Here is a 26,763-nt window from a genome sequence, read left to right on the forward strand (position 1 = left end):
ACACACACACACACACACAAACAAACAAACAGAGAATTCATTAACAAAATACAGAACAACCACATCCTACAACAGCCACAGAAAGCTTTGGCTGTGCACTAAGAAGAGGAAAATTACTGCCAACAATTGCTGTGATTCAGGATCTCCTAACTCCTGAAAGGGTTGCTAACCAGATAATGTGCGGTCAAAGGGTATGCATGTGTGCACTATATGAATTTGGGAGAAACTGAGTGCGATCTTGGTTACTGGTTGGATATTAATTTTAGGTAATCAATTTACTTAACATAACTTTGCGAGGGTAATGAATTGGGGGGGGAATAGTGTAATTGATTTGCAAAAGAGAGAAATTAATGGGGGTAAAATGAATAGAAGAGAAGCTGATTTGGGGTGATCTACCAGTAGGGTTCAAACTAAACAATTTATCTACAGTCATCGCGATGATTGGCTTTGCCTTCTGTGCCATGCCAAGTCCGCATGCTATAAATGCGCGTTTGCTGATTTGTGTTGCTGCTCCCCTGCCCCGAAACTTTCAGACATCCAATAAGCACCCCCCCCCCAGATGGTAGCCAGCCAGCCTTTACATCCATTTGGGGCACTGGTGGTGCCGAAACTCGAACACAAGACCTTGCTCCCTAGCAGCGTCTTTCGGATCGGGCCCTCCTAACCCCTAAACCAGAAGGGGCTCGCGTTATCCCAGCCCCTCAGCTTGTCACTTCCAAAACTAAGCTGGGGGCGGGGAGCGAAAGCAGAGCAGAAGACCAAGACCTCCCACAGCGGAGCCACGCAGAGGAAGATCCCGGCCGCGGAGGAGCCTCCTTCCCGTTTCCTTCCAGGGCAGCCGGCAGAAAGGAGGAAGGCGGTGCTGTCTCTGGCCGCGGACGACTCTCCCGCTCCTCGCCGTCCAGGGACTCCTGCAGGGGGCTTTTCCCTCCGCCCGCGGCTGGGATCCCCTCCCTCTCCCGCTCGGCTGCGGACGGGCCGGGCTTCCCCCGACGGGAGGAGCGAGCAGAAGAGGCGCTGCTTGCTGCTTAAAGAAACAGACGCCCGCCCGCCTGCCTGCCCTGTTTGTCTGGCAGCCACAGCAGCAGCAGCAGCAGCAGCAGCAGCGGCGAGAGCGAGCAAGCCCGGCGTTCCCACCCACTTGAACCGGAACCGTTTTTCCCCTTTTCTCCCCCCCCCCTTCTTTTTTTTCTTTCCTTTTTGCAAAAGGCAGCCTCGGGGTTTGCTGCCGCTGCTGCCGCTTCTGCTCTCTGGCGGGGGAGAAAAGGCTGCGGTGTTGCCGCCGCCAGCCCGCCCCTCCTGCCACTGCTGCTGGGAAGAGGAAGAAGAGGCGGCGGAGCGGCGGAGGGCAATGGGGCTGCGGCTCTGCAGCAGCAGCAGCAGCAGCAGAGACATAGCCCGGCTTTGCAGCACCGCCTGCCTGGGCACGAGGACTGAGCCGCGCGGCGGGGCAAGGCGGCTTGCATGAGCCTCGGGGCACACGAGCAGCCGCCGGGGAGCGCGGCCGGCGGGAGCCTCGCTTGCCGCCGCCGCCACCGTCGTCTTGCCCCGCAGCGGCGCTTGCCGTTTCCCAGCAAGCTGATGGCTTCTCGACGTCGCTGGTGACTGCTGCCTCCTCCTCCTCTCCTCCTCCTCCTCCTCCTCCTCCTCCTCCTCCTCCTCCTCCTCCTCCTCCTCCTCCTCCTCCACCACCACCACCACCCTTCCTTCCCTTCTTTTTCCTTCCTTCCTCCTCCTCTTTCCACGGGCGGCGGAGATGGGGAACACGACCTCATGCTGCGTGTCGTCCAGCCCCAAGCTGCGGAGGAATGCCCATTCACGGCTGGAGTCCTACCGCCCCGACACCGAGCTGAGCCGGGAGGACACGGGATGCAACCTGCAGCACATCAGCGACAGGGAGAACATCGACGGTAAGGAGAGAGACCCCCGCTCCCCCCCTCGTCTACAACCGCGCGAGACCCCGGGTTATTGCGGCGTGCATGTGGGAAGAGAGAGAGATCCCCCCTCATGCACGTGGGAAAGCCTCCCTGCACGCGTCAAGTAACATTCCAAAGACGGCTTAATAAAAACTTGAGCCTTGGAGCGGTCTTTCTTTCTTTGCAATTGAAAGCTGTCCCCGAAGAAGGAATGCGGAAGAGCGCCCCTGAGCTTGTTTGTGTGTGTGTGTGTGTGTTAAGCGAGGGGTAGCCTCTGAGCATGTGCTGATTGCTCTTCGGGCGGGCTCTGCCGTTAAGCGTGACGAGGTGTCAGATTTCGGGGGTTCTATTAAGGGTTGCAGATTGTCAGTTGCATAAGAGGATTGCATTTTGATTATTTTTTTCTCCACCTGCCCCCCCCCACCTCAGGTAGCAAAATATGCCTCTCTTGCCTAATGGCAGAGCCTTGGGGAAAGGGTTTGATTTGGGACTCTGCTGGGTGTCTCAAGGATCCTTTAGCAGAGGCCACCAAAGAGGTTTGAGGCCTTCCCATCCTTTTAGTTCTGTTTATTTATTGCATGTATTTATATTCAGGATGCAAAGCCTTCCAAGGCAGCTTAGATGGTTTGTGGTGGTGTTGTTGTTTAAATCACATTAAACAGCACCAACATATAAAAAGTAACCAGGATCCTTCCTGCCACAGAGCAAGTTGGTAGTAGATAGAATGGCCCAGCCATGGTGGAATAGGCCATCTGGGGCAATATGTCTCTTCTAGCTCCTGAAATCCTGATGTCAGATGTGGACCATTTTTCAAACTTCCAACCTAAGAAATATGCCTTGGTTTAAAAAAATATTTTCTCCATGGGCTACTAGTGAGTCTCCACATGCTGCGAGTGCTTTTTGTGTGTGGGGGGGCCAGTGCTGGAGCTATGTTCTCTTGTTGAGAGCTGTGCTCAGGGAGGTCATGCCTGTGCTCAAAGACTTTCTTGAAGCAATTGTCATCGAGCAGGTCCCACAATTTGCCTGGGGTCCAGGTCACTTCCCTTGGTCTCTTTAGCAGAGTTGTGCAGGGAAAATGTCTCTCACCTTGCCCTGCTAATTTTCTTGGTGAAGCTAGGGTGACCTAGCCAGTGTACCACAGAACTGGATGGTGCAGTTTTGTGGGACGTTGGCTAGGCCAAACTTACTTCATAAACAAAACCTACAATTTCTAAGGTGGAACATGGTAAGCACATTCTTTCCCCATGCACCATAGATGGTGCTTTACCACAGCTATGACCATGCTTGACCATTGGCCGTACTGGCAGGGGCTGATGGGAATCGGAGAGTCTAAACATCTGAAGGGCCACAGTTTTTGCCCTGCCACCATACCAAGGGGGACGGGAACTAACCCTTCGGTCTGTGACCAAGAGGTCTTGGGACAATGCGGTAATTTCTGCCCACTTCCCGATCTTCTCAATTGTTTTGTGTAAGAAGGGAAGGGAACATCCAACAGTTCTGCCCCAACTCCAGTTCACAGAGGAATGGGTGTGTGTGACCTGGAGTTACTAAGAGAAATAGCCAGTATTTGAAAGGAGGAGAAGGGGCAGCTCTAGGTCTTTCCCCCCTGACCGCCATTTTTGTGAAGAGAAACAGAGGATGACCTTGAAAATCCTGTTGTGGTCCCCCATGTGAGATGGGGAAGAGCCAGGGGAGATGGTTCTCAGGGTATGTTGTTTCTAGGGTAGCCTAACATATCCCTTAACTTGGTGCACTTTGCTTGTTTTTGGACTACAACGCCCATGATGAAGGTTGGGGAAGACTGTTTTACTGGGGTAGGAAAGGGACAGGGGTGTGCCTTTCCTCCCTCCATCTCATTACTGACTGAATTTTTTTTTCCCCTCTTGTGTAGCTCATGCCTCCGGCGCTTTCATTTGAAAGTGGCAGCCTCAAAATACTGTGGGTTTTTTTGTTTTTGTTTTTGTTTTGTTTTACCTCATGCTGTTCATCCATCCACATGTGAGCATCACTGTCATTCTGTTGTGGGAAATGCTAGCATATGTTGCTCATGTTTTTGATGGAAGAAGCTTTTGGATGTTATCATGCCACTCTGGGGGGGCGGCTTTTTGGAGGCCGTCCTGTGTTGGGGCCCATCAGTATTTTTCCTCATACTCCCCTCAACCCCCCCCCCCAAAAATCCCACAGTTACTTTTTATTTAAGGTGCAGTGTGTTCCTAGGCAACAAATTTCACTCATTTTTGTGTTGCCTTTTATGGGGCATATTCCAACAGGAAAATTTGGGTTCTTGTCCCCCCCCACCCTGCCCTTTTAAAGTCTGTGTATCTGTGGGGAAAACCTGTAATATTTAAGAATGCTATCCTTTTGGGCTTCACAACATATTGTGGACATACATGGATTCTTGCAGTATACAGGCCTCCCAAGTTCAATCAGATTTGTAGGGTTGTGACCAATTAACTACTCAAGAGTAGACCCATTGAAAGTAATAGACCTAAGTTAGTCACGTTCGTTACTTTTGTTCTGGCTTCTACTCATTAACTGGGTCTATTCTAAGTATGACCAGCACTGGATGCAAACCATAGCCTTGAAAATTTGTCTATATTCAGTTTCAGAAACAAGCTGCGGTCCATCGGGTCTGAATTCGTATCATGGGATAATTGTTCTGGTTTGTGCTAGTTTGTGCTACATTTCACTGAGAAATGTAGACAGTTACAGATACTGGGCAGGTTTCTTCTGTGGCAATCTTAACTGATGCCTTTAGCTGCATGGGTTGACAAAACATTGGTATACTGTACAGTAATGGATTAATAACACTTGTGCTAGAGTCAGAGAGGTATTTGAAAAGTGTCTGGGAAATCCTGACCTGCCTGTCAAGTGCGTGTCCTTTGCATTAGTTAATTGGAATCTTGTCAGTTCTTTTAAAAGTGTATCCATCCACACATGTGTTTCTCTTTTAAAAAAACAAAACAAAACTGGTAGCTTCAACTTTTTCATACAACATATTTTATTTTAACACATTATTTCCCCAGGTGCATTGGTTTGATTTGAAATATTGCATAGACTATTGTTTCTCAATAGTGTGTGGATGTTGGCTAAAGTTGAAAGATTTAAAACACTTTAATAATAATAATAATAATAATTAATATTCGAAGACTTTTTGGGGCCACAGATGAGTAGCTGATGAGCATTCCTAATGCCCTCAGAGTGATTAATTCTTATGTTGCAAAGTCGGAAGAGGCCAGGTTAGCAATGAGTGCATTTTATGACACGCTTATAGAAAAATATAATAATCTGACCATCTGACAAGATGTGCTCAGTGCTGTGTGGTATTTATTTTGTACCTTTTCAAGGTAAAATGACACTTCTAAAAAATAATTGTTTTGTGTAAGATTTCATTTTGCAAAATAATCTACACTGGACTTGATTTGACCCCTTGCTGAAAGCCACAGTGTGTTCAAAGGGTTCATTTTGCATGAAAGCAGAGGTGAGGGTGTGGCCTAGCCTGAGCTCTCTACTCAGTTAATGATTTATTCAAGTGTGTTTATACCGTATGTGGGATTATTAACCCCAGTAGATAAACAATGTAATATGTGTCAAATAGATTGAAATAAATGTTGATATTTGTTGTACATGGATAGCTCAGCAATATACGAATATTTTATGATACCGGTATATAAGAATATATATATATATATATATATATATATATATATATATATATATATATATAACCACGTGTCTTTTTTGTTCATTATTTGCATTGCTTCTCCGAATTGGATACCAACAAACTTGTTTCAGGTTCAGTACCTCAAGGTTTGGTGTGGATCGAAAGATGGAAGGGAAATAAGTCTTTGTCTCTCAAACAGGCATATAGCACTGTGTATCTTTAATTCCGCAGTCAGAACGATTGGAGATTTCCTAGTTGGAGATGGCTAGGATGATTCCAGCATGCAATAAGACAAATCCTCTCTCTCATGCCATTTCTTGAAAAGACCGACACCATAATTCTTGCATCTCTTTAATTGTTTACAACTTGAAACTCCAAAAATCCTGCACATTCTCACAGTGGAGGAATTTGTCTGGCCTTGCCCTTTTACTGAAGTTACTCTTTATCATTGGCTGTTGAAGAAAAAGATTACTTCTTGACCATAATGTTCAGGGTTCAGTTTATGTATTTTAATGTTAATGTATTTTAAATCTTTCTTGGAAGCCAGCCAGACGGGCGGGGTACAAATAAATTATTGTTGTTATGATGATGATGATGATGATGAATTTATGGCACCCGCCTGCCCCCCGGTTCTTTAAGTGATACAGTCATACCTCGGTTTAAGTACGCTTCGATTTGAGTACTTTCAGTTTAAGTACTCTGTGGACCCGTCTGGAACGGATTAATCCACTTTCCATTACTTTCAATGGGAAAGTTCACTTCAGGTTAAGTACGCTACATGTTAAGTACAGACTTCCGGAACCAATTGTGTATTTCTCACCATTAAGACCTTTTTGTGGCATGTGTAACAACTGGTTGCACTAAACAACTGCAGGCCCTCTCTACCTTTTGCTAAAAGCAACTGTTGTATAAATTCCATTAATTAGGGGATTAATGCTGTTAAGAACTGGCTAAAGCAGCATTTGATCCTTAAAATGCTCTTGCAACATGATCCTATTAGCTGAAGCACTGGCAAATTAGCATTTAAGATTAGATGCAATGATTTCTGCACTGCTATGCTGTTGATGTTGCCACTCATGTCACATGCTGATCCAGGATATTGTGACAATGCCAGATGCTGTTTGTGAGGTGGGTTTGAATATTAATAGCATAATAATTTAAGCTCTGATGCAATGTCTTCCTCCCTCATGCTTGTAAAGATAGAGGTAGCCCTGACCATTAAGTCCAGTCGCAGACGACTCTTGAGGTTGCATGCTCATCTCGCTCTATAGGCCGAGGGTGCTGATGTTTGTCCACAGACAGCTTCCGGGTCATGTGGCCAGCATGACTAAGCCGCTTCTGGCGAACCAGAGCAGCGCATGGAAACGCTGTTTGCCTTCCCGCCGGAGTGGTACCTATTTATCTACTTGCACTTTGACGTGCTTTCAAACTACTAGGTGGGCAGGAGCTGGGACCGAACAATGGGAGCTCACCCCTTCGCAGGGATTCAAACCGCTGAGCTTCTGATCAGCAAGCCCAAGAGGCTCAGTGGTTTAGATCACAGCGCCACCCACGTCCCTTATGCTTGTAATGAAGCACTAATGCTGCTAGATCACATCTCACATTGTCAATTCCGGATCAGAAATCTGCATCCCGTATAACTGGGCCACTAATAAAATCCATTCAGGCCTCCTTTTTATGGCATGTCAATCTCGTGTTAAATTTGTGCATGGTGGAAGAACTCTTTACCGGGGATTGTTTTTCAACATGATTTATTTGCTAGACGGGCAGTTTATTTTCTTTAACCAAGTATGTGGGAAACTCTTTTGATCAAAGGCAGAATTGTACAAGAGCTTTTAGGTTTGTCGAACTGGATGCAAAAGACTCAGGGTTTCAGAGCAGCAGACAGATTGTTTTGCAGTCTTTGTATGGCTTGCTTAAATAAAATTTAATAAAAAGGAACGTTCAGTTAGATTGGGTTGCAACATATTCAGGACACCGTACCCATATTGAGTCTGTGAAATAGTGCATGTGCTGTTAAGGATTGAGTGCATTGTTAAGGAATCAGTATATTTATAGTTTTTCAAAGTATTGATACAATATAGTCTTCATCATACACACACACACACACACACACACACAGTACACACAAACTTTGGAGTGGTTTCATCATATGGAATGTGAGCTTTCAGTGCTGCTGATTTTTTTTTATTTCCTTGCGGTTGACAATTGAATGAATTCTAATACGTAAATCGTATGTCTTGTGTATTAATTCAGTTAGAGGTCTGGGCAAGGCATATGCAGATAAGGTGTAAGGCAGTTGGCATATCAGTAATTTTTAATAACTAGACATAAGAATACTAGAAAATGTATAAGTGATCATACTTTGTTAAAAGGCTCGCACATTGGCTGTATTGGGATGGCAAGGGAAGCCATAAGGCTTCTATATGGGAATGAATACCATGCTAATTCATGCTGCTGAGTGCTCCTGTTGCACTCCTTTCTTAGCGCAAGCAGGGTAATAAACCATAAGCCTTGGGTTAGCATTGCATTTGGACTAGTGATTGTGGTTGTTTCTTCCAGGGGGAAACCAAAGGTAGCCTTTTCAGATCATGATTGGTTTGGAGAGAAACCAGCTATAATCCAGAAACCAACTGGACGTCCCAGTAACCAATGGTTTGTTGTTCCTGGTTACACCAGAGGAGGATCGTGGGTGGCACCATTTGGCAGCATGCACTAGCTGGTTATTCACAACAAACCATGGTTTATGGCTTACCATGCCATCCAGATGTGATTGCTGAAATTTATATAGTTGATATTGAACTGAGTACTCCACCTATGTTGTATGATATGTATGCTTGTGTGGTCATTCCGCAGCCATGGCACAATTTCTCCTATTGGTCTTGCCAAACATGAGATGTTGCCTTGGGAGCTTAGTAGTAATGGTAGCCAGAAGCTTTTCTGTTTGCACATCTCATTCTAAACTCTTGTCTCTTAAAACCCTTCTGGTTTCAGTGCTTGCTGTGGCAGAGTGGTGCTGGCTGCCAAGACCTTGCCATTCTTTCCACTTTGATGAAAAGCCAAGGAAATTCTTTGTATATGCATATTTGCCATTGGTTTATAATTAAAGAAAGTACAAAATTATGCCTCGGATTGTACTGAGCTGTGAAAGTGGTCTTAATTCATAGCACATTGTATGGCTGTAAATTTAAATCACATGTGTAATTTATTCATTTTTCATTAAAAAACCAGCTATATTACATATTTGAAGCTTGCTACTGGGTAAAGAGTAAATGCGTAGAAATTGAAATGTTTCTGGCATATATTGCCACTTAAATGTCAAGTGCAGGAAGGTGCTAGAAAGCCACTTTAGAAGGCAGTGTTCGCCCCTGTGGTTGTAGAGCTGCTCATACAATAATAGCTTTGAGAGCGAAGACCTTCACCAACTTAAATCTCAGCTTTCATTCCTGGAGGATGCAGCAGCAAAACAAAGTACAGTCTTACCTCGGTTTAAGTACTTTCAGTTTAAGTACTCCGCGGACCCGTCTGGAACGGATTAATCCACTTTCCATTACTTTCAATGGGAAAGTTCGCTTCAGGTTAAGTACGCTTCAGGTTAAGTACTGACTTCCAGAACCAATTACACTCATACTTCGGGTTAAGTATGCTTCAGGTTAAGTACTCCACGGACCCATCTGGAACAGATTAATCCATTTCCCATTACTTTCAATGGGAAAGTTCGCTTCAGGTTAAGTACGCTTCAGGTTAAGTACAGACTTCCAGAACCAATTGTGTACTTAAACCAAGGTACCACTGTACTAAATGAAGAGACCTGCTCCTTTTAAAAGAGGGATTATTAACTCCTTGCTAGTCTTGTTAGTTAATGAGGATACGTGGTGTATGCCAGAAAGAGTAAGCAGCAAATACTTAAATGGCTATTCAGTGTGCTCCGCCACTGTTCATCGTTATGTGGTTTGCATAAAAAGGATTATATATGATGGCATATAGTTGCATTTTTCCAGGTGCAGTGTCATTGTGGAGAGAACAGGGAAGTTGAAGAGTGAAGTGGGTGAAGGAACCAGATCAAAGTTCGTTTGTTTCCCTGTGAAGTTTCCCTTGTACATTACTGATTCAGCAATTTATGGGTATGAGTGTCTGTTAGCAAGTTGTTCTTGCATTCCTGTGACCTCTTCACAATTTCCAAATAATCACTAACAGAATATGTGGTTTTTTTTCTTTCTCTACCCCTTTGCATGAGTTCTGGAAATGTTTATGGTAAATGTAGATGTTTGAATGCACAATTCTGCCATGTTGCATCGAGCTCTCTTACTAGGTTAGAGGAAGATAATCAGAGAGGACTCTGTAGCTTGAAAGCTAATTTAGATTTGGAATCAATTACTAATTTCCTTTCTAGCTATATCTATCTTATGTTGGAGGACCTAACGGTGACTTTTGCTTATCTGTCGTTTTTTTGAAGGATGGGTAGGGAAGAAGTTTCCTCTTCATTTCTGTTAGTACATGAACTTGCATGCACAGATTAAAATGTATTCACTTTCTCTGTAGATACTTTGCATTTTGCTCTGGGCAAGGTCATTGAGAATGTAAAGAAAGCAAAATTGATGCTTCCCTCCCCCCTTTATGTTGGAGTAGTGGTTTTTTAAAAAAATCTTTTTAAAGTAGGAATAAGAACCCATTGGGAGCTCCAGTGACAGACCTTTTTCTCAGCCCCCTCGCCTGTACCTGAGCTAGTAGAGACAAACACAACATTGTAGATTTCATTACAGTCTTGATAGTGGCTTTAAAGGAATTTTCCTCACTGCATGTCTCCCCCCCCCCCGAGAGCCAGTGTGGTGTAGTGGTTAAGAGCGGTAGACTCGTAATCTGGGGAACCGGGTTCACGTCTCCGCTCCTCCACATGCTGCTGCTGGGTGACCTTGGGCTAGTCACACTTCTTTGAAGTCTCTCAGCCCCACCCACCTCACAGGGTGTCTGTTGTGGGGGAGGAGGGGAAAGGAGATTGTTAGCCGCTTTGAGACTCCTTCGGGTAGTGATAAAGCGGGATATCAAATCCAAACTCTTCTCTTCTTCTTCTTCTTCTTTTTGCTGATGCACATTTATTATCTCCCATTATCCCAGTCATTACCCTCTGCCACGCTTTGTTGTTGTTTAGTCATTTAGTCATGTCCAACTCTTCGTGACCCCATGGACCAGAGCACGCCAGGCACTCTTGTCTTCCACTGCCTCCTGCAGTTTGGTCAAACTCATGTTGGTATCTTCGAGAACACTGTCCAACCATCTTGTCCTCTGTCGTCCCCTTCTCCTAGTGCCCTCAATCTTTCCCAACATCAGGGTCTTTTCCAGGGAGTCTTCTCTTCTCATGAGGTAGCCAAAGTATTAGAGCCTCAGCTTCAGGATCTGTCCTTACAATGAGCACTCAGGGCTGATTTCCTTCAGAATGGATAGGTTGTTTGATCTTCTTGCAGTCCATGGGACTCTCAAGAGTCTCCTCCCACCATAATTCAAAAACATCAGTTTTTTGGAAATCGGCCTTCTTTATGGTCCAGCTCTCACTTCCATACATCACTACCGGGAAAACCATAGCTTTAACTATATGGACCTTTGTCAGGAAGGTGATGTATCTGCTTTATAAGATGCTGTCTATGTTTGTCATTGCTTTTCTCCCAAGAAGCAGGCGTCTTTTAATTTCCTGACTGCTGTCACCACCTAGCAACCCCTCATTAAGAGAATTAACATTCTATAACTTTTTTTAAAAAAAATCTACCTAAATTCATTATCTCTACAAGAAAGTTAGCATAATGCATAATGTGCGTTTTTATTTCCAGTCCTAAGGATTACATGAGAAGGCTCTGCTTTCTTCTCCTTTACAGATCCAACTTAACTCACATGCTGCTATTATAGCATTCTGTTTTCAACTGGGATCTATGACACACAGTCTCCCTACTTGGGAGCTCACACCAGAGAGAGCATGAAGTAACATCACTCAGTTAATCTGCTGGTATTCTGGGCTCAACTCCTTGACTGCTTTCCCAGTGCCAGGTCCAGCTGCTATACTTACAGTACTATGTATGCTCAACCTAAAAAAAAAATGGCCTCCATGTGTAAACAAATATGGCTGTGCCCAGTGGCTTCTTGTGCTTGGGAGTTCTAAATGGGCATGTTCCTTTTTTCTCCCTTTGAAGCCTTTTGATGTGTGACTATGCACTGTCTTGTGAATATGTACACCCTTAGGTTTGGTCCGGAAGTTGCAGCTTGTGCAGGATGTATGGCAGGCCCTCTTATGGCTAGGGTTGCCTTCTGTTAACACATCATGTCAGTGCTGAGGGAACTACGCTGGCTGCTATTACGCTACTGAACCAGGTTTTAAGGTTTTACTGTTGCCGTATAAAGCCCTAAACAACGTGGGACTAGGATATCTGAGGAATGACCTCAATGTCTATATACCTTCCTGTCTGCTACCGTCATCTGCAAGGGGTTGTCCTTGCGGTGCTGCATGCCCCAGAGGTTCATTTCATGGCAGCTTGGACAAGGTTCTTCACCAATCCGATGGAACAGGGTGCCTGTTGAAGTTAGATTCCAACAATGTGTGCATTTTGTCAGATGCTAAAAACTTTTTATTTTTTTATTTTCATAGGCGTTCTCAGAAGAATGAATTTACTTGCAGGCAGTATTTTCTTTTTTCTTTTTAAAAGAACTACAGTATTCTATCTGAATACTGAAGAAGTGTGCATGCACACGAAAGCTCATACCTATGACAAACTTAGTTGCTCTCTAAGGTGCTACTGGAAGGATTTTTTTTATTTTGTTTTGACTGCGTCAGACCAACACGGCTACCTACCTGTAACTAGTATTCTATCTGTTCTTGTTTTATTTTTATTATTGTATACCACTCTTGTTTTATACTGATAATACTGTGATGTGTAGTAGTTCACAAACGTTTCATTTTTAAAATAAGTATTTTTATTGAAAATTTTCTATCTTTGTGTACCAGCAAGGAAGGAATTGCTGTCAGATAAGTCCAGCAGGAAATGTACAGTGAAACTGAGGCTTTATGCCCATTATACCTTGACAGTGTACTTGCTGAAAGTAGCAACTTACCCTTTGGCCCTGACAGTAATTGCCAATTCTCTCTTCATTAGAGAATGTGACAACTGTGAGGGCCAGGTTGTGCCAGGGGCATGATTTGTGACTTCCCCCTCACCATTGATGGAGGCTATCTAATAATTGCGTCACATGTCTCCTTCCTCTTCTACTGCTCAAGTAAACTGTGAGACTGATTTTCACCTTACTTAGTTAGTGAAAATAGCTGGCACTTAGATGAACGAGCTGCTGCTGTTGGCGCTAAGTGGTGGATGTGTAGTTCTGGCACCAAGAAATTGCCTTAACCTGGTGATTGTTTCACCTTCTGGGCATCACAGAGGAAAGGGCATGAAACTGACTGGTGAATGCTGGGAGTGAGCCCTGCAGCTGAGAGTCTGCGATTGCCCCTTCTAAAGGTTAAAGAATGAGGATGTAGGTCTATCCTCACTAGGTGAGGACAACGGGTTTTATCGAGTGCTAGTCCTACATAGAGTAGACCCATTGAAGTTAATGAACACAGAGAACTTCGGTGTTTTCATTTAGGGGGGGGGGCTACTCTGAGTAGGAGTTACAGTAGTTGGCTACAGCCCAGTGTCAGCATCAGGCCTTGGTTATGGTCTGGATAACAGCATCCTCTCTCCTTAGTCTCCTTTTGGTTGCCTTCTCCCACTCTTGCTTTCTGCTGTGCTATTTTCTGTAAGCTTGGCATTACCTTCTTTAGGACCTCTTCATAGCAGTGTCCAGAGGAGGAATGACTTCTGGGAGGAGTGCCCCTGAAGGACCAGGTGCGCAGCCTGGGAGTCATTTTGGACTCACAGCTGTCCATGGAGGCGCAGGTCAATTCTGTGTCCAGGGCAGCTGTTTATCAGCTCCATCTGGTACGCAGGCTGAGACCCTACCTGCCCGCAGACTCTCTCGCCAGAGTGGTGCATGCTCTAGTTATCTCTCGCTTGGACTACTGCAATGCGCTCTACGTGGGGCTACCTTTGAAGGTGACCTGGAAACTACAACTAACCCAGAATGCGGCAGCTAGACTGGTGACTGGGAGCGGCTGCCGAGACCACATACACCGGTCCTGAAAGACCTACAATGGCTCCCAGTACGTTTCCGAGCACAATTCAAAGTGTTGATGCTGACCTTTAAAGCCCTAAACGGCCTTGGTCCAGTATACCTGAAGGAGCGTCTCCTCCCCCATCGTTCTGCCCAGACACTGAGGTCCAGTGCCGAGGGCCTTCTGGCGGTTCCCTCGCTATAAGAAGCCAAGTTACAGGGAACCAGGCAGAGGGCCTTCTCTGTAGTGGCACCCACCCTGTGGAATGCCCTCCCACCAGAGGTCAAAGAGAACAACAATTACCAGACCTTTAGAAGGCATCTTAAGGCAGCCCTGTTTAGTGAAGCTTTTAATGTTTGATGGATTTCTGTATTTTAATGTTTTGTTGGAAGCCGCCCAGAGTGGCTGGGGGAACCCGGCCAGATGGGCGGGGTTTAAATAATAAATTATTATTATTATTATTAGTAGTAGTAGCAGTAAGTGTGAGCTGAAAATACCAAACAGGTAGGCAAGATATCAGATGATTGCAAAGCCTGTAAAGAAAGTCTCCCTTGGCCTGACCATCCTGGGCTTACCTTTTCTATGACTTCTGCTGCTTTCCTAGTACGCATAGTTAGTATTCTGCAATTAATCCTTATCATCCCATATTGGTAGCATAGGAACAAGGAAATCTGTCTTATACAGGGTCAGATGATGTCATTATCATCTACACTGGCTGGTAGCAGATCTTCAGAATTTCAGAAAGGGCATCTTTCCCTGCACTGCCTGGAGATGCTGGGGATTGAATTTGTGGACAAAAGGGACCTACCACTGAATATTCCTTTCTCCTTCCATGTGTATTTTCTTCTGTAAACCCTGTAGGTGGAAACCATATCGTCTTTGCATTCAGCAAGAGCATTGGCCTCAAAGCCAAAAAATACATATAGAATTGTAGGCAGAGGACAAGGTAACGTTTCTACAATGTACGCAGGAATTTAGAATAGAAACAAGAATGCTTGGTGTGTTTGAACTAACACCTCTGCCACCAAGGGTCATTTTCAGCTTTTTGCCTGTTGCTTTTGGAAGGAAATGAAAGTGTTTCTTGGTTGAATGTAGGGAGCCAGGGCTGAAATAAATATATAGCTCCATTTGTCGTCTTTGGTACTAAGGATCATTGTTCCTGTCCAGCAGAAAAGGCTCTCTGTACTTCTGGGCCCATTCAAGGAATTGTGCATTTTAGATTTCACAGGAGTTCATATCAGCTGAATAATTTTGTCTTCTGCTCCAGGGTGACACTACCCGGGGCTTTTCATTCTCATTATTCTCCCCCTCCCTGCACCACCACCGTGTTTTTTAAAAAATACAAACAATATTCACATTCAGAAAGCTGAGTACTGTATAGCTTTGTGCAAGCCAAGCTGCCTTGTACAAGGCTACATACTGTTTTGATGGTCATTTTGGAAATAGCCCTATCTGTGCCTGCCAGATAGTTCTGCAGCACATTTGTTTGAATGAGTCTTGGCTGGCGAATTGTCTCTTCAGTCAGCGTGTGCCGACACAACCTCCAAGTCCTGCTACTGATGACTTACTGACCTCCTTTAATGCCTACAGTCAATGAGGCAAGTTGAACAATGAGACTCACCATCTACTCTGCTAGTCGTAATTTTTCCTTAGAGGTATTTGAACTATAGTGATGTTCAATGTTTGTGTGTGTGATTAATTCTAAAACAAAAATCAGCTAACAATATACATACACCCCTTTACTGACCAATTATACTAAATGAGCTTGAGAGAAATCCCCAGGAATTTTCCCTCTTGAATTTTAGATTGCAATTATGAGGTTTTGATTAGTTAAAACGCTTCCTTGTTGCTGCTGCTTTTGTTTTGCATTTTAGGAACCCAATCAAGGTGTGATTCTTGATGCCCTGCATCAGTGCGCTTGGGACAGAATCCATCAGGGGTGCCTCCTTTGCAAAACACTTTTGACATTTATGAGAGTTGTGCCAGATGGAGAGATGTTGGGGCACAGCTTCGTGTCATAATTTTTTCTTGGAGATACATTACTGTAGTTTGGTTCCTTCTTGGCACACCACAAGCGCCTCCCTCCTCAGTCTCAGTCTCAATTTCATGGGATGTGCACAAATTGTGATTGTTCCACGTTGTCACAGATCCTCTGACTTTTGAACATGGTTGTCAGGAACAGATCAGCACCACAAGCAGGCAAATAGCATTGCAGGAGATAAATTATTATTTTATACGACTTTTCGCCAACATCTGAAGGCAGCCCTGTTTTGGGAAGCTTTTAATGTTTGATGTTTTGCTGAGTTTTTTTTTAATAGTCTGTTGGAAGCCACCCAGGGTGGCTGGAGAAACTCAAGTCAGATGGGCAGAGTACAAGAAATAATGTAATAACAATTATTAGCAGCATTTGGATAAGCAGAAAAGAAGACAGGTTAGTAGCTTGTTCATATAGGGAGAAGCTGGTGGTCTCCTTTGGTGATATGTTCCATACAGAGGGATAATGGACAGAACTGGGAGCTTTTGATCACTCAGTGGCATAGGATTGGCTGTTTGATGTCATCTGATTGTCCAGACCAGGAGGTTCTGGGCCGTGGTACAAATGTTTTCAGCTTGATACACCCACTGTTTCCTCCTGGCCAGCAACCCTCGGGAGGCAATGCCACATTATCGGATGGACAGAATTGCAGCTGTGGATGGAACCTGATGACTGGTCTTTTGTGGCAGCAGCGGCATATTTTTCACTCGCTATGGGCTGTGTGCCACTGGCTGTCTGGTGAGCATGACAACCCCTTCCTTCTTTCTGAGAAGTGGGTGGGAATTGTTCTGGCAGCTGTCCTGCCGTCGCCACCTCTTTCCCATTCCATGGTTGGAAACAAGGCTGAGAGGGATTTGGCCACTGTGCTAAGGAGGTGATCTGTCCCCCTTTTTCTGCTTTGGTGTTGGGGTGGGGCACTTTCAGCAGGGAAGGGCAAACACCCAGAATGTTGAGCTTGGCTTCCAAAGGCTTTTGGCCTCTGTTGCCTTCTACTCCTGACATGTTCCTTTTTAGGTTTCTGTGAGATCGTTGAACTGAAGGAAAAGTACTAAACTGCGAAGTCTGCAGGAAATGGCAGCATTCATTCCCTCCTTCCTTTTGCACTGTGTGCTTCTCCCAGCACGTGTCAAGAGTGGTAACTTCCATAGGATTGTCGAAACAAGGCCCTTTGTGGGAAATTGCCCAAATTGCCTGTGCTGCTTCCTGAGCCTCACCTGCTGTCATGAGCATTCTTGTTGCTAGCAGTCATTCTGACAAGCATCTCTCCCTGTGTAAATCATGCTGGGCTAATCCAGCCTTGGTTGGAATGCACTGTGCTAGCTTGGAATACCTGGTAAAAGATATGATGGTGTAAACGTCTGCTGAACAGCTTTGCCTTTGCTTGGCATGAACTAGCAGAGATTGCCTTGGCTGCAAAAATAAAATAAAATAAAATAAGTGTGAACCTTCTTTGACTCCCTCCCACCTTGGTCAGTTCCAGAAATGGAAATTGCAATGCTTTTATATTGCTGAAGGAGTTGTTGAAGAAATAACACAGGGAGAAATAAAATCTTCCAGGATGCAGCTCTATGCATAATCACTCTGAATAGAGGGGTACTTCTGAGTCAGCATGCGTAGGTTTGTTTGTTTATGATCCTATTTGTTGCCGATGCCTTTTAGCAAAAGCGACAACTCAGTGACAACTCAGTGTCATCTGAGTTGCTGGGGTTTCATTTGGGTCCAAATTAGATATGAAGGTGGCAGGTCTGTCATTTACAATCATGTAGAACAAGGGTTCCCAAACTCTCCCCCCCCCCAATAGACTGCTTGAAAATTGCTTATGTTCTTGCTGGACCACTTAATTGTTTTTCTGCCTGTTGTACCAATTGTAATGGGCCGTGTTAGATGCTGTATGATTTCCACACAATTAAAATCTTAATATAATACAAGAAATATAAGAACAAATAAGAATACAAGTAAAAATCAAACTTAATGTTTTGTGCAATGGATGTGCTATCTCCCATCTTCAGTTGCACATTCACAGGCACACTGAGGGCCAGCTGAGTGAAGCTTGCAGACCACTGGTGATTTGTGGACCGTGGTTTGGTAACCCCTGGTGTAGAAGGCAGGAGGATTCTGATTTGGGCAAGACGAGCTTGTGCTGAAACCTCCCTATAAAGGTAAAGGGACCCCTGACCATTAGGTCCAGTCGTGACCGACTCTGGGGTTGCGCGCTCATCTCGCATTATTGGCCGAGGGAGCCGGCGTATAGCTTCCAGGTCATGTGGCCAGCATGACAAAGCCGCTTCTGGCAAACCAGAGCAGCACATGGAAACACCGTTTACCTTCCCGCTGTAGCGGTTCCTATTTATCTACTTGCATTTTGACATGCTTTCGAACTGCTAGGTTGGCAGGAGCTGGGACCAAGCAACGGGAGCTCACCCCGTCACAGGGATTCGAACCGCCGACCTTCTGATCAGCAAGCCCTTGGCTCAGTGGTTTAACCACAGCGCCACCTGGGTCCCTATACCTCCCTATACCTGTGAGTAATTTAATATTAGTTCGATGCATTTTTATCCTACCCCTTTATCTTAGGAGGTCAAATATAAAACCTTGCTCCTATACTCTCTCCTAGAACTTGGCATGCTAAGAACAACAGTATATTTATGAGAAGTTAGAGAATGCCACCTTGTTTTGCATATCAAATAAAGCTGTGGCCTGTTGGGAACTTTTCTTTGGTGTTTTCAGTTAAGATGGAAGGAATAGTTTTGTTCATCTTAACATGGGGAAAGTTGACCCAGGAGACCTTTTTAGGGCTGGGAATTTCCTGCAGATGAAAATGTTAGGCTAATGCCATTATGAATCAACTCGTTTAGCAGATAAATCTGTCATTGGATGAAATTACATGTTGTTGTTTTTCTAAAAAGTCCATGGAGCAGTAACCTAGTTTTACTTACACACACACACTCTTCTCTTTATCCTCCACCCAGACAAGCAAGCAGTTCAAGGACACATTCCAGAAAGGCAGAACTCGCAAGGAGGGTGTAGAGCAGGGCTGGTAAGAGCTTGGAAGAGTGTGCAGCCCAGAATGGCATATATCCTATTCTCGCAGTCACCTCATAAGCGAGAGCCCTGACCTGGACTTTCTCAAATCTCTACTACTATTGCTGAATAGAGCTTGTTACTCACCAAGCTGAATGCAGCTCAGCAGCCATGGATGACAAGGAGTCTTGGAAACTTCATAAAGGAGGTGGATGGGGGTGTTCTCTGTTCGACTCAATGGTTCACAAGTTGTGTAGGACTGTAGTGCTACGAACTGCACTGGAAAAAGCAATTTTCCCCCCCTTTGACAATTCCAAGATTTGTAGTTTGAAAGGCACTGAGAAATCTATTAGTGTACACCTTTTAAATATATACAGTGAGGGGGAAAATTATTTGATCCCCTGCTAAATTTGCCTCCGATGAAGAAATGACCAATCCATGATTTTAATGGTAGGTTTATTGTAACTGTGAGAGACAGAATAACAACAGGAAAGCCCCCAGAAACCCAGAAGACAAAAGTCAGAGATTGATGTGCATTATAATGAATAATAATAATAATAATAATAATAATAATAATAATAATTTATTTATACCCTGCCCTTCTGGCTGGGTATTTGATCCCTTTGCAAAAGATGACTTAGTTCTTGGTGGCAAAACCCTTGTTGGCAATTACAGAGGCCAGACATTTCTTGTAGGTGGCCACCAGGTTTGCACACAGCTCAGGAGGTATTTTGTCCCACCCTCTTTGCAGATCCTCTCCAAGTCAGTAAGATTTTGAGGCTAATGTATAGCTACTCAAAAGCTCCCTCCACAGATTTTCGCTGGGATTAAGGTCTGGAGACTGGCTAGGCCACTCCAGGAACTTAATGTGCTTCTTCCTGAGCCATTCCTTTGTTGCCTTGGCTGTGTGTTTTGGGTCTTTGTCGTGCTGGAATTACCCATCCTCGACCCATTTTCAGTGCCCTGGCTGAGGGAAGGAGGTGCTCACCCAATATTTGATGGTACATGGTCCTGTCCATGCGGTGAAGGTGTCTTGCCCCCTTAGCAGAAAACACCCCCATTTGTATAATATGTCCTCCTCCATGTTTGACGGTGGGGATGGTGTTCTTGGGGTCGTAGGCAGCATTCCTCCTCCTCCTCCTCCAAACATGGCGAGTTGAGGTGATGCCAAAGAGCTTGATTTTGGTCTCATCTGACCACAACACTTTCATCCAGTTCTCCTCTGGGTCATTCAGATGTGCATTGGCAAACTGCAGACGGGCCAGTACATGTGCTGTCTTGAGCAAGGGGACTTTGCAGGCTCTGCAAGATCTCAGTCCTTCACGGCGTAGTGTGTTACCAACTTTTTTCATGGTGACTATGGTCCCAGCTGCCCTGAGATTGTTGACAAGTCCCCCCCCCCGGTAGTTCTGGGCTGCTTCATTACCGTTCTCATGATCATTGCAACTCCACGAGATGAGACCTTGCATGGAGCCCCAGACCGAGGGAGGTTGACAGTTATTTTGTGTTTCTTCCATTTGCGAATTATTGCACCAACTGTTGTCACCTTCTCACCAAACTGCTTGACAATAGTCTTGTAGCCCAGTCCAGCCTTGTGCAGGTCTACAATCTTGTCCCTGACATCCTTGGACAGCTCTTTGGTCTTGGCATAGCTGTCAAGTTCTCCCCTTTTTAAAGGGAACTTCCCTTATGCTGAATAGGCTTCCTTGCGAGAAAAGGGAAAACTTTACAGCTATGGGTCTTGGTCATGGTGGCTACTTTGGAATCTGCTGGATTGATTGCTTCTGTTAACAGGTGTCTTTTGTACAGGTACTGTAACAAGCTGGGATTACAGGTAAGACCTCTCCGTTACAGCAGGTGCTTCTAATCTCAGCTCCTTAAATCCAGTGAAGATACCAGGTAGCCTGACTTCTGGCTGGTTGATAGGGGTTCAAATACTTATTTCACTCATTATAATGCACATCAATCTCTGACTTTTGTCTTCTGGGTTTCTGGGGTTTTCCCTGTTGTTATTCTGTCTCTCACAGCTACAATAAACCTACCATTGAAATTATGGACAGTCAGGCAAAGAGCTGCACAGGTAGAGTACACCTCGCTTCATTTCTTTGGTCAGCAAACCTGCTGATAATGCAGTTATATGTGGAGAACATATTTATCAGGTTTTTACCTTCAATTTAAACTATGCTGTAACTTGCATAGGAGAGCAACAAGTAAATATTACTGAACAAACACTTTTCGTTCTTGGCATATGCTTTAAAAAAATCACCAGTGTGACACTGAGCTTAAAGCCCCTAATTCTTATGAGAAGAATTTCCATTACCTAATGGTTCTGTGCAAAAAAAAAAGAGGTTGTGGGAGCAAACTGTGTGTGTGTGTTGAATATCAAAGGAATGATATTTGGCACATTTGGGTGTGTGGGGAACAAAGTTATATGTACAGGATGAATTAGTCATGGCCTCCTCACTGGAGGATGCTGTAAACCTGTATCCTTGGGTCCATCTTTATTCACATTGAAACCTGGGGAGTTGGAAGTATGCTATGCTACATAATCCACCCGCTCTGCAGACAGACTCTCTCTAAAAATACTTGATCCCTTGTTTACTTGATTCCCTGTTTTTAGAACTTCAAGCACTCTTAATTTTCTGGGAAATCCCAATAAATAATGCTAATGCCATCAATTATCTGGAAGTTTGCATCCTTCTTAAAGGCTCAAACACATTATTTAATCCCCATGATTGCATTATGCCTCTTTCCAATCCATCAATTTGTGTACAGTAGCAGCTGATTTCATAGATAAGCACAGATGAGTTTAATATTTCAGAGGGTGGATTTGCCACACTACCCCCCATCCCCCCCCCCCGCGCTCTGTGTATGATTGGGTCTGTATAGTTACTGAGATGATTTTCATGCATGGCAACAACAACAAAAATTCTTTAAAAGGTCTTGTGTGAAACAGAACTGATTTTATGGACTTCTTGGTGTCCATGCTGAATAGTGTATGGAGTTTACAGCTATTTCTTTCCACCATCCGATGCACAGTCATCAAGTCTGAGAAAGATGCAAGGAAGCAGGCAGATTAATCGCTGCACATGTTAATTTTGAACAAATGATTTAGTCATGCATGTTGTGCCACATATTTCATCACTGAAGAATAAAACTCAAGTCTTTGTAAGTTGGAGGGAAGGAAATGATGTCATGTTTTGTTTCTGGTGGCTGATTCAGAATGGCAGCACGTAAGCTGGTTGGTGAACGCTTCTATTTCCAGGCCAGCTGTCAAAAGTAACAAGCTCTGAAATTGGGATGGCAGCACAACTATTAAAAATGCTAACTTGTGGAAAGACAAGCAAACTTTTGAGTATTAAGTAAAGCATAGTACATGGACAATCTCTTTCTTTAAGGTTTGGAATAGTAAATTTTAGACTGAAGTTCTAAACTAGGCTTCCTCAATCTCGGCCCTCCAGATGTTTTGAGACTACAATTCCCAGCATCCCTGACCACTGGTCCTGCTAGCTAGGGATCATGGGAGTTGTAGGCCAAAAACATCTGGAGGGTCGAGTTTGAGGGAGCCTGTTCTAAACTCCTCCTCTTCCCACCCACCCCATGCTGAGATCCAGCTCTGAGGGCCTTCTGGCGGTTCCCTCACTGCGAGAAGTGAAGCTACAGGGAAGCAGGCAGAGGGCCTTCTTGGTAGTGGCACCCACCCCGTGGAACGCCCTCCCACCAGATGTCGTGAATATGAGTAACTAGATTACCTTCAGGAGACAACTGAAGGCAGCCCTGTATAGGGAAGCTTTTTTAATGTGTAATGTTTTATTATGTTTTTATATATGTTGGAAGCCGCCCAGAAAATAATAATAATACAGTAGTAGTAGTAGTAGTAGTAGTAGTAGTAGTAGTATCACTATCAGCTCAACAATTCACTATTAACTCTGAGCACTACTTTGCACATTACAGAGTGGCAAATCCAGGTATGGACTAAGCAGGGAGCTGCAGTCATTCAAGGCTGTGTGATATAAGAAGATAAGGTGAGCCTGTTGGATCTGGCCAATGGCCCATCTGGTCCAGCATCCTCTACTCACAGTGGCTGACCACTGCCTATGGGAAGCTCACAAGCTGGCCAAGAGCCCAACAGCACTCTGCCCACCTGCGATCCCCAGTAGCTCTGCTAATGGGTCTGCTAATGGAAGTAGAACATTGCCATTGTGCTTCATAGGTGTTGATAGCCTTGTCTTCTTCTATGAATTTTAAAGCTACCCAAAGTTAGTGGCCATGATTGCATCCTGTGGCAGTGAGTTCCATAGTTTAACTTTGCACTGTTTGAAGAAGTACTTTATCTGTCTTGAGTTTTCAGCTTCATTGGATGCCCCTGAGTTTTAGTGTTAGGAGAGTTCTCTATCCACTTGATCCATGCCATGCATAATCTTATAAAATCCTATCACATCACATCTTGCTCTCTGTTTCTCTAAACAAGTGTATCTCAGTGGTAATAATAATAATAACAAGAACAATAATTTATTATTTATATCCCGCCCATCTGGCTAGGTTTCCCCAGCCACTCTGGGCGGCTTCCAACAAAATATTAAAATACAATAGTCCGTCAAACATTAAAAAGCCTCCCTAAACAGGGCTACCTTCAGATGTCTTCTAAAAGTCCGGTAGTTGTTTTTCTCTTTGACATCCGGTGGGAGGGTGTTCCACAGGGCGGGTGCCACTACTGAGAAAACCCTCTGCTTGGTTCCCTGTAACTTGGCTTCTCGCAGCAAGGGAACTGCCAGAATGCCCTCTGTTCTGGACCTCAGTGTCCTGGCAGAGAGCCTGGTGAGAAAAGGGTGGCAGGTGAAAATGCTTCTTTCTGCATGACTCCTGCAAGGGATGAGCTGAGAACTGATCTGCCTGCTGTTTCCCGTTCCAGAGTTTTGAGACCCAAATCTGTGGAAGAGATTTATCTCTCCTTATGCTGAGTACAACGAATTAAAAATTTGTGATTATATGGAATCAGAGCACTAATACTGTATTTTGTTGCTTAAGAAAGCATTTTTATAAGCTGTTGATACTGCTTTGAGGTTTACTGCATATAGTACTATGGAGTTAAAGGTAAAGGGACCCCTGACTGTTAGGTCCAGTCGCGGATGACACTGGGGTTGCGGCGCTCATCTCGCTTTACTGGCCGAGGGAGCCGGTGTATAGCTTCCAGGTCATGTGGCCAGCATGACTAAGCCGCTTCTGGCGAACCAGAGCAGCACACGGAGTGCCATTTACCTTCCCGCTGGAGCAGTACCTATTTATCTACTTGCACTTGGACGTGCTTTCGAACTGCTAGGTGAGCAGCAGCAGGGACCGAGCAACGGGAGCTCACCCCGTCACGGGGATTCAAACTGCAGACCTTCTGATCGGCAAGCCCTAGGCTCTGTGGTTTAGACCACAGCGCGACCTGCTAGTAACTATGGGGTTACTAGCATATAATATCTAACATATTAAAAACAGTATGATATAGTGGATTGTCTCTTAGGGTTGGTCTAGAGCAGGCATCCCCAAACTTCGGCCCTCCAGATGTTTTGGACTACAATTCCCATCATCCCTGACCACTGGTCCTCTTAGCTAGGGATCACGGGAGTTGTAGGCCAAAACATCTGGAGGGCCGCAGTTTGGGGATGCCTGGTCTAGAGACTGAAACTGCTATCTAGTTCCCTGGGTAGCCTTGAGCCAGCCATACCTTTCACCGCTATCAACCTGATGGACAGGATAAAACCGGATAAGCCCCATTCTAGGGGTAGGTGGGAGAGAGGGAGTTAAAGTTGATGGATATTCATGGTGTTTTGAAAAATACCTAAATGACCTTACTCAACTGTAGAATGCACTCTTTACAATGCATATTTGAACATGTTTGCTTAAGCTGAAATTTGGGTTTGGAAGCATAAAATTCACATTTTTTTGCTTTATGCTGCATGTTAGTTTTTTCCCCCTTTCATCGTTGGGGAATTTCATGTGCGATCATTGATGTGTAAAAGGCACTTAGGACATCTGCCAGTCTGATGCCCTTTTCAAAGGGAGAAATATGCAATGTCTGTTAGGGTGTGCCAGAATTTCTGAAGAGGGGCCACTAGACTTTAGAAGTTGAGGGTTTTTTGTTGCTGTTCCAGGATAAATTTTAACTCTTTTGCTGCTGTGCTAGCAGGAGAAATGTCTGCTGGTTAGTTCTTGCTTTACTGTACATGGTCTCTCATCTAACACATTTACTGGTTCTGGCCATAGCTGCCAAGTTTTCCCTTTTCTCGCGAGGAAGCCTATTCAGCATAAGGGAAAATCCCTTTAAAAAAGGGATAACTTGGCAGCTATGGTTCTGGCATTTCATTCCTGGTTTCAAACTGGAAGGTGGCCAAGCCCAATTGGCTCTTTGGATATGTTTTAGTTACAAGAGGACACACACCCCCATTTCAGTTTGTGCTTCCTTCTTATTTTCCATGTGTGCTGCAAGCTTCTTGCCATGCCTACAACAATAATTAATTTCCCTTTCAACAGAAGCCTGTAACACCCTTGTCTTTAATTCCTCATTTGAGAGAATTAAAATGGGGAGGGAGCAGCTGTGTATACTCATCACAATATTAAAACAAGCCAACGACAGCACCAGAGTAGTCTATTATTTATTTCTTTATTACAACAATACACTCACTTTTGCTTTGAGCAAAATTGGGGCTAGCTAGCTAGAGGGTGCCCCACCACCCTCAGTCTGCCCTCCCCTAGCTGCTAGCTGCCTACTTTCTTACTTAGCCTAGAGCAGGCATCCCCAAACTGCGGCGCTCCAGATGTTTTGGCCTACAACTCCCATGATGGGATGATGGGAATTGTAGTCCAAAACATCTGGAGGGCTGAAGTTTGGGGATGCCTGGCCTAGAGGCTAACCCTGACCATCAAGCTTCCCTCTCCTCCTTAGTTTCAGTGTTGCCCCTTGCAGAACTCAGAAAGGAAGAGGATGGGGACCAAACTGGAAGAACTGCCTGTCATGGACTCTGGCTCTGGTTCCACCTACAGTTTGGGCTCCTTGCCTTCTGCCCTGCCAGTCCCAATGGGCACCATCCACCATTGGCTCTGAGATATTCAGACTGTAGTTCTCTTTGCATGTGTACCTGGGAATAGGCCCTATTGAACTCAACCAGAATTACTCCTATATAGGATAGCCTTGCCGGAGGAGTCTTCCATCCCGGTAAGTGTACGAAGCTCAAGTGGCTCACACTTTGTCTTTTCTCTGCCCTTCTGATATTTTTGGACTGCAGCTCCCAGCATCCCTGAACATTTACCTTAAACATCTGGCATGCTGCTGGATGGGGCTCCAGCAATATCCAGAGGGTGCTACCTCTGCTCTAGGGTATTGGTGTTGACCAAAGAAAGAAAAGGTCTCTCCCCCCCCCCCCCGGAAGTGGGGCGAGAACTTTGGAAGTAGCTTCATGTGATCTCAAGGATCACATTCTCCATGTAGGGCGTTGTGTTCATTCCCCGCCCCACCACAGGGGAGCATTTGAACATGTAACTTCAGCCTCTCAAGCCAAACTACTGTGGTCCAGAAAAGTGCTACTACTCAATTCTGACTGTGTGAACTGACCATGATTCTAGACGAGTGGTTCTCAAAAGTGGTAGGAGAGGATGGCAAGAGTGGCAGGAAGATTTCAGGACAATTACAGAAACATTTCAGTGTAGTATAGTATCAAAACATAGTTTTATTTGTTGACAGAATATGGAGATATACATCTTTTCAAAACAAGAGCAAGAGCATCAGGTGATATGGAGGACAATCCTAGTTGTGCTTTCCAATGTATTTCTTGTCCATGAGAAATTGGACGTGGCGTGAGCAAATTTTTATTCTGAAAGTGTGTCACAGAGAAAAAAAAGCTTGAGAACCGTTGGTCTAGATCAGGCATCCCCAAACTTCGGCCCTCCTGATGTTTTGGACTACAATTCCCATCTTCCCCAACCACTGGTCCTGTTAGCTAGGGATCATGGGAGT

General features: G+C 44.7%; 1 protein-coding gene and 1 long non-coding RNA gene across 2 annotated transcripts in view; one reads left to right on the forward strand and one right to left on the reverse strand.

Moving 5' to 3' along the window:
• Nucleotides 1-1,234: 1,234 nt before the first annotated feature.
• LOC148684284 (uncharacterized) lies at nucleotides 1,235-1,814 on the reverse strand. Its single transcript, XR_015946272.1, has 2 exons — nucleotides 1,690-1,814; nucleotides 1,235-1,644 (listed from the first exon to the last, which is right to left on the reverse strand). It is a non-coding gene; the product is annotated as an uncharacterized LOC148684284 (long non-coding RNA).
• The window catches only part of CCNY (cyclin Y), a 111,796-nt gene continuing 86,789 nt past the window's right edge, over nucleotides 1,757-26,763 (forward strand). The window contains exon 1 of the mRNA XM_035130426.3: nucleotides 1,757-1,910. Coding sequence (XP_034986317.1) covers nucleotides 1,757-1,910 — 154 coding nt within the window. The remainder of the gene's footprint in view (nucleotides 1,911-26,763) is intronic.

This window comes from Zootoca vivipara, chromosome 11 (assembly GCF_965207765.1).
Source record: "Zootoca vivipara chromosome 11, rZooViv2.hap1.1, whole genome shotgun sequence".
In the NCBI taxonomy this organism is placed as follows: Eukaryota; Metazoa; Chordata; class Lepidosauria; order Squamata; family Lacertidae; genus Zootoca; species Zootoca vivipara.